This window comes from Ranitomeya variabilis, chromosome 2 (genome assembly GCF_051348905.1).
Source record: "Ranitomeya variabilis isolate aRanVar5 chromosome 2, aRanVar5.hap1, whole genome shotgun sequence".
Taxonomy (NCBI): domain Eukaryota; kingdom Metazoa; phylum Chordata; class Amphibia; order Anura; family Dendrobatidae; genus Ranitomeya; species Ranitomeya variabilis.
In genome coordinates, this window is record NC_135233.1 from 626,891,963 (window position 1) to 626,906,156 (window position 14,194).

The following is a 14,194-nucleotide window of genomic DNA, read 5'->3' on the forward strand; positions in this document are numbered from 1 at the left end:
TTATCCCAAGGGTGGTGGCCACATCCCTGCTGTGGAAGGGAGATCTACGGATAATCTATGGGGCCTGAATTAATAAATCCAAGATGGAGTCTCCCTCGTCCTTCACAGATGTCACTTTCTGATATATAGGTATTGGTACGTTCAGTTTGTGTTATTATTATCACCCACTTTGGGCCAAATGTTCCTCCCCTGCAGTCTTGAGCATTTGCTAGTCTCAGCTGTACAACACAGATGTATGCAGGTGAATAGTATAAGAAGCAGACAATTGGAGGCGTGCATGAAGACTTCTGCGGCAGCTCTCTTTGGCGCACTATTTTTGAACAAACATTTGTGACTTTTTTAGGTTTTTCCATTGATCGCACCACTTTTCAAATACTGTGTTTTAAGTTATGGCAAAGGGGATTTATCCAGATTTGTTGCAACTTTTTTTTTTTTTTTTAAATCACAAAAGGCTTTATTTTACTACAGTATCGGGTGGATTTAAAATTGGAGGCATTGTTTTAAACAGAGGATTTATATTTAAGAGTTATTGAAAATGTATCAAACATTGACCGGGATTCTGATAAATTTGCACAAATATTCTAAAATCTCAAGTGTCTGGTGCTTAAAATGCCAAGGTAAGTCCAAGTAATGGGGATAATTGTGTGAACCACAAACTTCATGGCTTAATATGTTTAATGCCCTTGTTATTGCAGTTGCAACTGGGAATGATGGAGCCAGCAAAGAATATCGTGAAAATCGCCATCCAGATGATGGGTGCGTACCCCCAACTTATCGAGCTTAACCAGGTGAGCATCCATGCTTAGCTCCGATATATACGATCCCACACTGTCTGTGTTAGGCCGGATCAGATGTCTTCAAGGTTAAGAACTGACAACATTTATTTATTGCATTTGATATATAGGAGACAAACACATAAAATGTGGGGGAGAAAACATAGCAATGTGGCCCTTGCAGAGTCACAGTGGAAAAATCCAAATTAAAGGATTCATCCAGGGGACTGTGTTTCTAGAGATTCCGGCAACAAGAATTCACCCTCCAATTTGGGACCTTACCCTAATTAGCCCTAATGCTGCTTTTACTCATCTTTGTGTCACAGTCCGCTCGTGGGTCTCTGGATCTGGTCCTGGCGGCCTCCTGGACGTACATGAGACCTGCGACCATCTGTCTTCTCGGCCTGTGTTCAGACTGAGACACACGGAGGTATGAATGCTGCATTACCAGAGTCTGAGGCAGCTCCCATGGGAATTCTCTTCTAACCCAATAATGGACACACCTTCCAAAAAAGCAATGTCTTTTTTTAACCCCTTAACACCAAAGCCTGTTTTCATCATCCTGACCAGGCAAATTTTTCAAATCTGATGTGTTAAGTGTAACCCAACAAAAAAAAAAACTCTAAAAATAAGTTTTATTCAACTTACAGTAGTTAAAACCACAAATATATAAGGACACTGTCAAATGAAACAAAGAGAGAAGTGTGTCTAATTAGTAGGGTACAAAGATATTTATGAAGGGGATTTAGGGACTAAGTATCCCTGGTAGGCCTTATTATAGACCTGCCTAAGGACAGAGGTTGGCACCCTATACTTTGAGAAATGGTGCCCCACTCAACTTCAAGGATCCTTTGAACCTGTTATGCACCCTCTCTAGATAATAGGTGAGATATCAAACACACAGACAGACCTGGGTAGCATATGACTAATATTCTACATGATATGGGATGTATAAGACCTCCATTGACATGATATGCTAATCATTACGTCTGCAGAGTGGAGCATCATGAAGAGATATTGCCCAAAATCAATAAACAGCGCAATCGCAGGAAAGGAGGTCATAAACACCAGACGTAATGTAGCTGTAATCCTTCATTGCTTTCAAACATTATCCAGACGTGTTTCCCTCTGAATATAGACAGGCATCATCAGGGGACACATCTAATCAGGAAAGCACCAAACATGGGGAGCACTTACAATGCGTTATGACCCCACTGGCCTCATACAGGTTAGATGGCGCCCACAATATATAGGATATTTGTCCTGGGTTTGTTTGTGTGCATTTTGTATGGACAACTACACAGATGAAGTGACTTTGAGGGCCTCATGTGTTAAAAAACCCTGAAAACTTATTGTCATAGAAAATATTAAAAAATCCTTGAGGTCCCTCTTGTCCCCCCTCTCTTTTTTCATCTATCATGTGTCTTGAGGAAACAATGGTGGGTGCCTTTATGTATAATGGCAGTGGCAGCTAAGTGAAGCAGATTGCTTACAATTGCGAGGATTGTCTTTATGTCCAGGTGACTGCAGAGGATGTCTATTGTCCCCACAGAGAGACAGGAAAAGGGCCTTATTAGGGTCTGAAGTGGATCAAAGAAAATATGACCCCCTTTACAAATAGCCATGGTCAAGGTAATACAATGAGAGAGCAGACAGTATGGCTCCGGGAGAAAATGTGGAATATTGGAATTTCTATCCATCCAATATTAACGAGACGTACATTGTTGGCACCGGGATAACTGAGCAAAAATACACATTTACTCATAATTATAACCCCCACCAAAAGGCCCCAAATCCATAGGGGCCGTATAACCACCAGCAGCTAGGCCATGCTTGGTCTCTAAGCGTAGCTAATAATCCCGACATCAGTCTCGACCTTCTGTGACAGCGCTATAAGGAGATATTACTTAAATTGGGATTTCCTAATATTATGAAGGACTGAGTCCGGCCCACAACCGGGCCCTTGTGAGGTTAGTGTAGGGCGGTGTGTGGGTGGGACTCGGGGTCTGATAAACGATCGATCCCAATTATCATCAGTGTTCGTGCAGAGAGTTACATATCGTGTATGCAGGGACTCCGTTATTGACGGCCCTCTCCTTCGGCTAAACTGACTCGTCTCTGCGATCGGGGTAGTAAGTTCTCCCTTTAATCCCTTTTATATTATGTACCTCTATATTTTTTATTGTTTTGTGCCCTTTGTAAAATCTTTTGTATATTTTTCGTAAACACTGCCTTCCTTTGGATTAAATATAAAATTTAATAGTTTTGTTCCTTCTGTCCTGTAAACTACGCCCCAAGCCATAAGCTACCAGTTAACGGTGTCTAATCAACCAAAACAGAGTGGTGGTGGCAGCGAGTAGTTGGGGGGCATCTGAGAGTTAGCTGTGACCCTACCGAAGTATTTACACATATTCCATGTGTTGGAATCCGGAGGTGTATATGCCATACGCTCACTGTTTATTTTCCAATAGCCAGCCTAGTGGAGCGAACAGGCTGCGGCCTTCTCCGTTCCTCATCGGCCAATCATGTAATTGTCCGGACGATAGGGGGCAGCAGAGAGAGGATCGCTCCAGAGATCACAGCGGGTTCTCATGACCTTCCCGGCCTGTGATATCTGGGATTCGTGGGAGTAAGAAAGTCCTGACAAATACTCATATCCCTGATACTAATAATCATCCTTCAATGTAAACAACATTCAAGAAGTTTATTAACCCTTTAGGTGCGTAAAAGGAATTAAAGCAAAATTAAATTTAAAAAATTGAAACATTTCTTTTTTTTTATGTAAAAATGTTGCTTTAACCCCAAATTTTCAATTTTCAAATGAGGATAACAGGAGAAAATGGAGCCCACAACTTGTGCAATTTCTGCTGAGAGCAACGATATTCCATATGTGGTGGAAATTACTGTTCTGGCACATTGCTGAGCTCAGACAAGGAAAGGGTCCTTCTTTGGAGCCCAAACTTTGCTGGGATGACACCAAGTCATATTTACCGAAGCCTTGAGATACCAAAGCAGCAGAAACCCTCGGCAAGCAGGAACCCTCGGCAAGCGACACCATTTTGAATTGATCTAGGGATGTGTTGAGGTTTAGTTTATAAAGGGTTTTACTGATATTTCATTTTATAATATTGTGGCATATATAAGTTGTGCAGCGTAGATCATGGCATGATAAAGTGGTGCGATAAATCAGAGTAAATCACAAATAAATGTATTAACCCATGGGTGCGTGGTACACGCAGAAACAATCCTTTATGCACAGGCTTTTTTGGGGGGCTAGGAGGGGGGCAGATGTTGCATTGCCAATTGATGTCCTTCCTTATTCCTCTTTTGTAACATATTCTGCAACATTTTTGGGACCTTACTTTTCTTGTAGTTGGGGGACCTCACCGGGAACATGATGCCTTCATACAATACTGGCACTATCATTGTTTCTACATTGACTGTGGCCTAGGAAAGCTGTGAGAGGCAGCTCAGCCACCCTATTGGATCTGGAGTGTCCTGGACTGTCCAGTTATCCAAGCTTATCCTAGGACGTTCAACAGTTTTAATGACAGCACTTCTGTTCAATCTGGCTTAGTCTGCAGGCGTTTCCTCAGGTGCATCCCATCCCTAATCATTTGCAAGGTATTTACAGTGGGGCAAAAAAGTATTTAGTCAGTCAGCAATAGTGCAAGTTCCACCACTTAAAAAGATGAGAGGCGTCTGTAATTTACATCATAGGTAGACCTCAACTATGGGAGACAAACTGAGAAAAAAAAATCCAGAAAATCACATTGTCTGTTTTTTTAATCATTTTATTTGCATATTATGGTGGAAAATAAGTATTTGGTCAGAAACAAAATTTCATCTCAATACTTTGTAATATATCCTTTGTTGGCAATGACAGAGGTCAAACGTTTTCTGTAAGTCTTCACAAGGTTGCCACACACTGTTGTTGGTATGTTGGCCCATTCCTCCATGCAGATCTCCTCTAGAGCAGTGATGTTTTTGGCTTTTCGCTTGGCAACACGGACTTTCAACTCCCTCCAAAGGTTTTCTATAGGGTTGAGATCTGGAGACTGGCTAGGCCACTCCAGGACCTTGAAATGCTTCTTAAGAAGCCACTCCTTCATTGCCCTGGCGGTGTGCTTTGGATCATTGTCATGTTGAAAGACCCAGCCACGTTTCATCTTCAATGCCCTTGCTGATGGAAGGAGGTTTGCACTCAAAATCTCACGATACATGGCCCCATTCATTCTTTCATGTACCTGGATCAGTCATCTTGGCCCCTTTGCAGAGAAACAGCCCCAAAGCATGATGTTTCCACCACCATGCTTTACAGTAGGTATGGTGTTTGATGGATGCAACTCAGTATTCTTTTTCCTCCAAACACGACAAGTTGTGTTTCTACCAAACAGTTCCAGTTTGGTTTCATCAGACCATAGGACATTCTCCCAAAACTCCTCTGGATCATCCAAATGCTCTCTAGCAGACTTCAGACGGGCCCAGACATGTACTGGCTTAAGCAGTGGGACACGTCTGGCACTGCAGGATCTGAGTCCATGGTGGCGTAGTGTGTTACTTATGGTAGGCCTTGTTACATTGGTCCCAGCTCTCTGCAGTTCATTCACTAGGTCCCTCCGCGTGGTTCTGGGATTTTTGCTCACCGTTCTTGTGATCATTCTGACCCCACGGGGTGGGATTTTGCGTGGAGCCCCAGATCGAGGGAGATTATCAGTGGTCTTGAATGTCTTCCATTTTCTAATTATTGCTCCCACTGTTGATTTCTTCACTCCAAGCTGGTTGGCTATTGCAGATTCAGTCTTCCCAGCCTGGTGCAGGGCTACAATTTTGTTTCTGGTGTCCTTTGACAGCTCTTTGGTCTTCACCATAGTGGAGTTTGGAGTCAGACTGTTTGAGGGTGTGCACAGGTGTCTTTTTATACTGATAACAAGTTTAAACAGGTGCCATTACTACAGGTAATGAGTGGAGGAAAGAGGAGACTCTTAAAGAAGAAGTTACAGGTCTGTGAGAGCCAGAAATCTTGATTGATTGTTTCTGACCAAATACTTATTTTCCACCATAATATGCAAATAAAATGATAAAAAAACAGACAATGTGATTTTCTGGATTTTTTTTTCTCAGTTTGTCTCCCATAGTTGAGGTCTACCTATGATGTAAATTACAGACGCCTCTCATCTTTTTAAGTGGTGGAACTTGCACTATTGCTGACTGACTAAATACTTTTTTGCCCCACTGTAGCTGGCTAGCTGCTAGGAGTCTGTGTCAGTTGTAGATTTGCTTTAGCTAGGTGTGTTTGCTCTGTCTGACTCTGATCTTTCTGATGACCCTGGATTTTGTTGTGGCTACTTTTTTGAGTTTTCCCTTCTGCTTTTGACGCACCCTCTTGGCATTTGATCCCAGACTGTTACTTTATCACGCCTTTGTATCACCCTTTGTACTACAAGCCCTCCTGGTATTTGACCTCAGGCCTCCTGACTACACTGTCTCACGGCTTGCCCATGAGTATTGACACAGCGTCACATGAACTTTCAGTTCCAAAGGTGTTTACAACCTCCTGGAACTAGAAGAACGTGCTAGTCTGACCTGTGCATAGTGAGGGTTTGTAAGCATTATACAGTGTGTCCTAGAGAAATTAAAACCCATAAGACATCTCCAGGCAAGGGACATATCACCCTCACATTGAACATACCGTAGTATGGGATTAATTATCGCTGGTGAAGTAAAAAACTAGTTATAATTGGGGAAGAGAGAAAAAGAACTAACATATCAACCTCCTTTGTAGTAGGGACATACTGCGGTGATCAGGTAATTACCACAGAGGTCTATTCTGGGGAAAAAGACACCCAGACTGAGAGTTGTTTACCCAGAGGCAGGGAAATACACTTAATAGGCATAAGCTTCCTCTGATCAAAGCAACAATCACAGACCCTTTGGTCAATGATGAATATTGGGGTTTTTCATCAATCAGATATTTATGTAAGATATATTTTTGGTGTCATAGAGAAGGGACGCAGATAATGCATTCACTCCCTTCACCATAAGGCTTTCGGAACCCCTCCGACTTAATATCGATCCAGTGGACGGTGCCATTCACTATAGATCCATGCCAGTGGATGGATCCATGCCATGTTTAATTTCTATAGACAGATAAAATCAAAATCAGAAATATGACAACAATATCTACCACCGGAACCTCCAGGGGTGAAGATATATCCTGTAAGTTTGGGATGGGTAAGTAGTTGTTTTGCAAAAATAGTCTAATCTGTGATACGTGGAATGTGGATGGGAAAAAAGTGTAATCTTTAACTAAATGATTGAGGAGTTTCCATAAACCAGTTAAATGCAAAGAGTTTAGGGAAATATAAATTATTTTAAGGGTTTTCTGTGATAGGGTAGAGTGACCCGAGAAAATATCTAAGAGTGAGTTTAATGGAGTATTAATATCACGTCCAACTATAAGAAAAAGAAACAAAAAGAAAAGCAATAAAAGGCACTATTTTGACCACATACCTTGAGTAGTATTCAGCAGATGCTTGATAGCAACTTGCTAGTATCCAGGTATACAAGTGCTCCACCCGAAGAAAACAAGCCCTTGGTGCAAGCTTCAGGAAGAGGAAAGGATGGTACTCTGACTTACGCAAGTATCTTGTAAAAACTTTTATTCCTACAGCATTTTATACAACATGGAGCCGGCATCGATATTCCTTCAGGACGACGGCCATTTCGCGCCGCACTAGCGCTTTAATGAGTCCAGGTCCAGAGTTTGGCTGCACTTTGAGGGAGAATTCATGCCCTTCGTATTGAACGATGCCACCATAATGGCGTTAGAGATACAGTGGGGAAAAAAGTATTTAGTCAGCTACCAGTTGTGCAAGTTAAGTTCTCCCTCTTAAAAAGATGAGAGAGGCCTGTAATTGACATCATAGGTAGACCACAACTATGAGAGTCGAAGTGAGAAAACAAATCCAGAAAATCACCTTGTCTGATTTGACAAGAAGTATTTTACAAAATATGGTGGAAAATAAGTATTTGGTCACCTAAAACATTCAAGATTTCTGGCTCTCACAGACCTGTAACTTCTTCTTTAAGAGGCTCCTCTGTCCTCCACTTATTACATGTAGTGATGGCACCTGTTTATACTTGTTATCAGCATAAGACACCTGTCCACAACCTCAAACAGTCACACTCCAAACTCCACTATGGTGATGACCAAAGAGCTGTCGAAGGACACCAGAACAAAATTGTAGCCCTGCACCAGGCTGGGAAGACTGAATCTGCAATAGGCAAGCAGCTTTGGTGTGATGAAATCAACTGTGGGAGCAATAATAAGACAATGGAAGACATACAAGACCACTGATAATCTCCCTCAATCTGGGCCTCCATGCAAGATCTCACACCATGAAATTTATCGCAAGAATGGTGAGCAAAAATCCCAGAACCACACGGGGGGACCTAGTGACCTGCATAGAGCTGGGATTACGGTAAAAAAGGCTACCATCAGTAACAGACTACGCCGCCAGGGACTCAGATCCTGCAGTGTCACGTGTCCCCCTGCTTAAGCCAGTACATGTCTGGGCCCGTCTGCAGTTTGCTAGAGAGCATTTGGATTATCCAGAAGAGTATTGGGAGAATGTCATATGGTCTGATGAAACCAAAGTAAAATTGTTTGGTAGAAACAAAACTCGTCCTGTTTGGGGGAGACAGAGTGGCGAGTTGCATCCAAAGAACACCATACCTACTGTGAAGCATGGGGGGTGGCAACATCATGCTTTGGGGCTGTTTCTCTGCAAAGGGGCCATGAAGACTGATCTGTGTACATGAAAGAATGAATGAGCCATGTATCATGAGATTTTGAGCACAAACCTCCTTCCATCAGCAAGGGCATTAAAGATTAAACATGGATGGGTCTTTCAGCATGATAATGATCCCAAGCACACCACCAGGGCAATGAAGGAGTGGCTTTGTAAGAAGCATATCAAGGTCCTGGAGTGGCCTAGCCAGTCTCCAGACCTCAACCCCATAGAAAATCTTTGGAGGGAGTTGAAAGTCTGTGTTGCCCAGTGACAGGCCCAAAACATCACTGCTCTAGAGGAGATCTGCATGGAGGAATGGGCCAACATACCACCAACAGTGTGTGCCAACCTTGTGAAGACTTACAGAAAATATTTGACCTCTGCCATTGCCAACAAAGGATATATAATAAAATATTGAGATTAACTTTTGTTAATGACCAAATACTTATTTTCCACCATAACTTGCAAAATAAATGTTGCCTAATCAGACAAGGTGATTTTCAGGATTTGTTTTCTCATTGTGACTCTCATAGTTGTGGTCTACCTATGATGTCAATTACATGCCTCTCTCATCTTTTTAAGAGGGAGAACTTAACTTGCACAACTGGTAGCTGACTAAATACTTTTTTCCCCACTGTATCTCTGACGCCATTATGGTGGCATCGTTCAATATGAAGGGCATGAATTATCCCTAAGCTCCCTGTACTTGTATCAGTCATACCATAATTTGGGAAAGGAATATCTAGGTAACACATCCAGCAATCTAGGTACCAACATGACTCAAATAACGTTTAAATATTAACAATAGACATCTTATCTGCAGGGGGTAACATCCCAATTTGGGGCAGATAACATAGTCCCGGTGGTGATCCATCTAGTATTCTAGGGAAAAGATAAACTGCATATAACATGCTTAATGTGACCGGCTATGGGGAGGTGAGAGGGAAGCAGTATATAGGAAAAAACAAATGTAAAGAGATGGGATGGGGTACAGTTACAAAAGGCAGGTAGCCTTTGTCCTTTCTGTAAAGGACTTCAAGGAGTAAAAAAGATACTGTCCTTGATCTTCACGGAGTAGAGTTTCTTTATACTTGCTTCTTGGCTTTGGAATAGGTTGTTTTCCCCTGCATCAACTTTTTTTCAGGCCCCTGAAGCTGGGGAAGTTGAAGTTGACATCCGGGGGCATGCAGAAAGGAACTTCTACTGGTGCTATTCCAAAAGATCCCAAGCCATTTAAAGGTCTTCCACAGTACTGATGTAAAATTTGTTTGCCATCTTTTGGAACTGCAATCTCTAAGAGAAATAGCCATCTGTAGGTCAATTTGTTTGCAGGCAGAAACAGCTTGATTCTTCTTCTCTTCGCCAAGATGGATGGTGCTGTGTCCTGGAAAATTTGTACCCAGGTGCTGTCATAGGATAAGGATGGCATATCTCGTGTCTTGCTTGAGATGGTGGAGGTGTCGACAAAGCTCAGGAGACCACAGATTATCTCTCGGGGATCCAATGGTCTTGGTTTGGGTTTTAAGGCTCTGCGTACTCTTTCAATTATGATGTTTTGGCCCTGTCCATGACCACTAGAGAAGCAAAGATTTCTTTGAAGAGCAATAGGACTCATGGACCCTTTAATTCTCAGGTTTCTGCGTCTACTTCTACAGTTAAGTTGTTGTTAGTGAGGTGCCAATTGTTCTTTTACGAATTCTGGGAGAGAGAGAGAGAGAGAGAGAGAGAGAGAGAGAGAGAGAGAGAGAGAGAGAGAGTGAAAAAAAAAATAAAAAAAATAAATAAAAATCCCCATTGACGTGCATAGGGTTTCGTGTTCCGGCCGATCCTCGACTTTTCGCAGTAATCGGCCGATTTCGCCCGACTCGACTTTTCAAAAAGTCGGGTTTCGCGAAACATGACTCGACCCTAAAAAGGTCAAAGTCGCTCAACCCTACTCAGGAAGCCAGAAAAATGTCCTGGATGAGACTGAGCTAAAATATTTTGCAGAACTGAGTATTATATGGACATCTGCTGTGTGAGCGAGGAGATCATGACATGAACTATTGCTTTGCAGATTTTTAACAGGTTCTGTCCATTATCGCATGAGCCCCAGAGTTGCTTCTGATCACAATTAAGACATTCTCAATTGAGTGGCCGATCGTTCTATTTCTTACTCTTTTTTTATTTTTTGGTCACTAAAATCTAAGACTTTACATTGTAACCTTATTATATCTGTGCTTTTTGCAGAGTAAACCTCTGTCAGCGGTTCTGAAGGACGTGTGTGATGCGTAAGTAATAAGGTTTGTGGGACCTAAGTATTGGTTGACTAGATGTCTATTTCCATACAGTGACTGCCCTGGAAGGCTTTCTCTGGTCTTCGTCTGTGACAGCTCCTTCATGATTCTACACTTTTACTTTGAAGCAGTCAATCTTGCTTCCCATCCTGGCCCTGAATGCTGAGGCAGTCACTCTCGTTCCCCATCCCGGCCCTGATCACCGAGGCAGTCACTGTCGTTCCCCATCCCGGCCCTGATCGCTGAGGCAGTCACTGTCGTTCCCCATCCCGGCCCTAATTGCTGAGGCAGCCAGTCTCGCTTCCCATCCTGGCCTTGAATGCTGAGGCAGTTACTCTCGTTCCCCATCCCAGCCCTGATCGCTAAGGCAGTTAATCTCGTTCCCCATCCCGGCCCTGATTGCTGAGGCAGACACCCTCGTTCCCCATCCTGGCCCTGATCGCTGAGGCAGCCACTCTCGTTCCCCATCATGGCCCTGATTGCTGAGGCAGCCAGTCCCGCTTCCAACCCTGGCCCTGATCGCTGAGGCAGTCACTCTCATTCCCAATCTTGGCCCTGATCACTGTGGCAGCCACTCTCGTTCCCCATCCTGGCTCTGATCGCTGAGGCAGCCATTCTCATTCCCCATCCTGGCCCTGATTGCTGAGGCAGCCGCTCTCGCTTCCCATCCTGGACCTGATGGCTGAGGCAGTCACTTTTTTTCCCATCCTGGCCCTGATCGCTGAGGCAGCTGCTCTCATTCCTTTTCCCAGCCTTGATCACTGAGGCAGCCACTCTCATTCCCCATCCCAGCCCTGATCACTGTGGCAGCCACTCTCTTTCCCCATCCCAGCCCTGATCACTGTGGCAGCCACTCTCATTCCCCATCCCAGCCCTGATCGCTGAGGCAGACACTCTCGTTCCCCATCCCAGCCCTGATCTCTGAGGCAGCCGCTCTCGTTCCCCATCCTGGCCCTGATCCCTGAGGCAGCCACTCTCGTTTCCCATCCCAGCCCTGATCTCTGAGGCAGCCGCTCTTGTTCCCCATCCTGGACCTGATCGCTGAGGCAGCCAGTCCCGCTTCCCATCCTGGACCTGATCGCTGAGGCAGTCACTCTCGCTTCCCATCCTGGCCCTGAATGCTGAGGCAGTCACTCTCTTTCCCATCCTGGCCCTGATCGCTGAGGCAGCCGCTCTCGTTCCTTATCCCAGCCCTGATCACTGAGGCAGCCACTCTCGTTCCCCATCCCGGCCCTGATCGCTGAGGCAGCCACTCTCGTTCCCCATCCCAGCCCTGATTGCTGAGGCAGCCAGTCCCGCTTCCCATCCTGGCCCTGAATGCTGAGGCAGCCACTCTATTTCCCATCCCGGCCCTTATCTCTGAGGCAGCCGCTCTCGTTCCCCGTCCCAGCCCTGATCTCTGAGAAAGCCGCTCTCGTTCCCCATCCTGGCCCTGATCTATGAGGCAGCCACTCTCATTCCCCATCCCAGCCCTGATCTCTGAGGCAGCCGCTCTCATTCCCAATCCTGGCCCTGATCACTGTGGCAGCCACTCTCATTCCCAATCCTTGCTGTGATCACTGTGGCAGCCACTCTCATTCCCAATCCTGGCCCTAATCACTGTGGCAGCCACTCTCATTCCCAATCCTGGTCCTGATCACTGTGGCAGCCACTCTCTTTCCCCATCCTGGCCCTGATCGCTGAGGCAGCCACTCTCGTTCCCCATCCTGGCCCTGATCGCTGAGGCAGCCACTCTCGTTCCCCATCCTGGCCCTGATCGCTGAGGCAGTCACTCTCGCTTCCCTTCCTGGCCCTGATTGCTGAGGCAATCGCTCTCGTTCCCCATCCCAGCCCTGATCGCTGAGGCAGCCACTCTCATTCCCAATCCTGGCCCTGACTGCTCAGGCTGGTTCTGATCACTGTGGCAGCCACTCTCGATCTCTATCCTGGCCCTGATCACTGTGGCACTTGGTCTCCATTTCCAATTCCAGCTCAGATGGCTGAGGAAGAAGATCTTGCTCCCCCAACCAGACCCTGATTTCTGCAGCAACTACTCTCATTTCCCATCTCGGCACTGATCGCTGAGGCAGCCGCTCTCACTCCCATCCCATTCCTGATTGCTTTGGCTGCTGCTCTTCTTCCTCCTCTTAGCCTGATCACTGAGATAGCTGCTCTTGCTCCATATCCTGGCCCTGATCACTCTGGCAACCACTCTTGTATCCCATCCTGGTTTCACTCTTTCCTCATCTTAGCCTTGATTGCTGAAGAAGCCACTCTCACTATGGGCCTGATTGCTGCGGCAGTCGCTCCAGTTCCCTGTCCCAGTCATGAGTGCTGTGGAAGCCGATCTTATGCCCCCACCTGATCTTGATCACTGCAGTAGCTGTTCTCTTTCCCTATCCCAGCCCTGATCTCAGCAGCCGCTCTCATTCCCCATCTCAGCCCTGATTGTTGAACTTGCTCTCACTCCACCATCTGGCCCTGATCGCTGCAGCTGTTCTAATTCCTTATCCCTTAACCCTAACCCTGATTGCTGAGGAAGCCACTCTTGCATCCCTACCAGGCCCTGACTTCTGTGGCACCTGCTGTTGTATCCATTCTGGCATTGTTCGCAGATGCTGTTGTTCTCTATCCCAGCCTTTGGTCACTGCAGCAGCCTCTCTCAATCCCCATCCTAGCCCTGATCGCTGTGGCAAACTCTTGTTCCCAATCCTGGCCCTGATCACTGTGACACAGTGTCTCCATTCCAATTCCAGCTCAGATGGCTGAAGAAGATGCTCTTACCCCCCAACCAGGCCTTGATTGCTGCGGCAACCACTCTCATTCCCATCTCGGCACTGATCACGGTGGCACCAACTCTCATTCCCAGTCCCGGCCCTGATAACTGTGGCAGACAGTTTCCTTTTCCAATTCCACCTCAGATGGCTGAGGAAGATGCTCTTGCTCCCCCAGCCAGGCCCAGATTGCTGCGGCAACCACTCTCATTTTCATCTCTGCACTGATCGCTGTGGCAGCCACTCTTGTTCCCAATCCTGGCCCTGATCTATGAGGCAGCCACTCTCATTCCCCATCCCAGCCCTGATCTCTGAGGCAGCCGCTCTCATTCCCAATCCTGGCCCTGATCACTCTGGCAGCCGCTCTTGTACCCAATCCTGGCCCTGATCACTGTGGCAGCCACTCTCAATCCCCATCTTGGCCCTGATAACTATGGCAGCCATTCTCATTCCCAATCCTGGCCCTAATCACTGTGGCAGCCACTCTCGTTTCCAATCCTGGCCCTGATCACTGTGGCAGCCACTCTCATTCCCAATCCTTGCTGTGATCGCTGTGGCAGCCACTCTCATTCCCAATCCTGGTCCTGATCACTGTG

At 45.7% G+C, this 14,194-nt stretch overlaps 1 protein-coding gene across 5 annotated transcripts in view; it reads left to right on the plus strand.

Annotated features, from left to right (window-relative positions):
- Positions 1-14,194, plus strand: part of ELMO3 (engulfment and cell motility 3) — a 118,254-nt gene that overhangs the window by 23,400 nt on the left and 80,660 nt on the right. For 3 of the 5 annotated variants that reach the window (XM_077289037.1, XM_077289036.1, XM_077289039.1), the window contains 2 exons: positions 696-788; positions 10,799-10,839. In XM_077289037.1, the coding sequence (XP_077145152.1) occupies positions 708-788; positions 10,799-10,839 (122 nt within the window). In that variant the 5' untranslated portion in view covers positions 696-707. Of the gene's footprint in view, positions 1-689; positions 789-10,798; positions 10,852-14,194 lie in introns of those variants that run through there. The other 2 variants (XM_077289038.1, XM_077289040.1) reach the window with 2 other exon arrangements.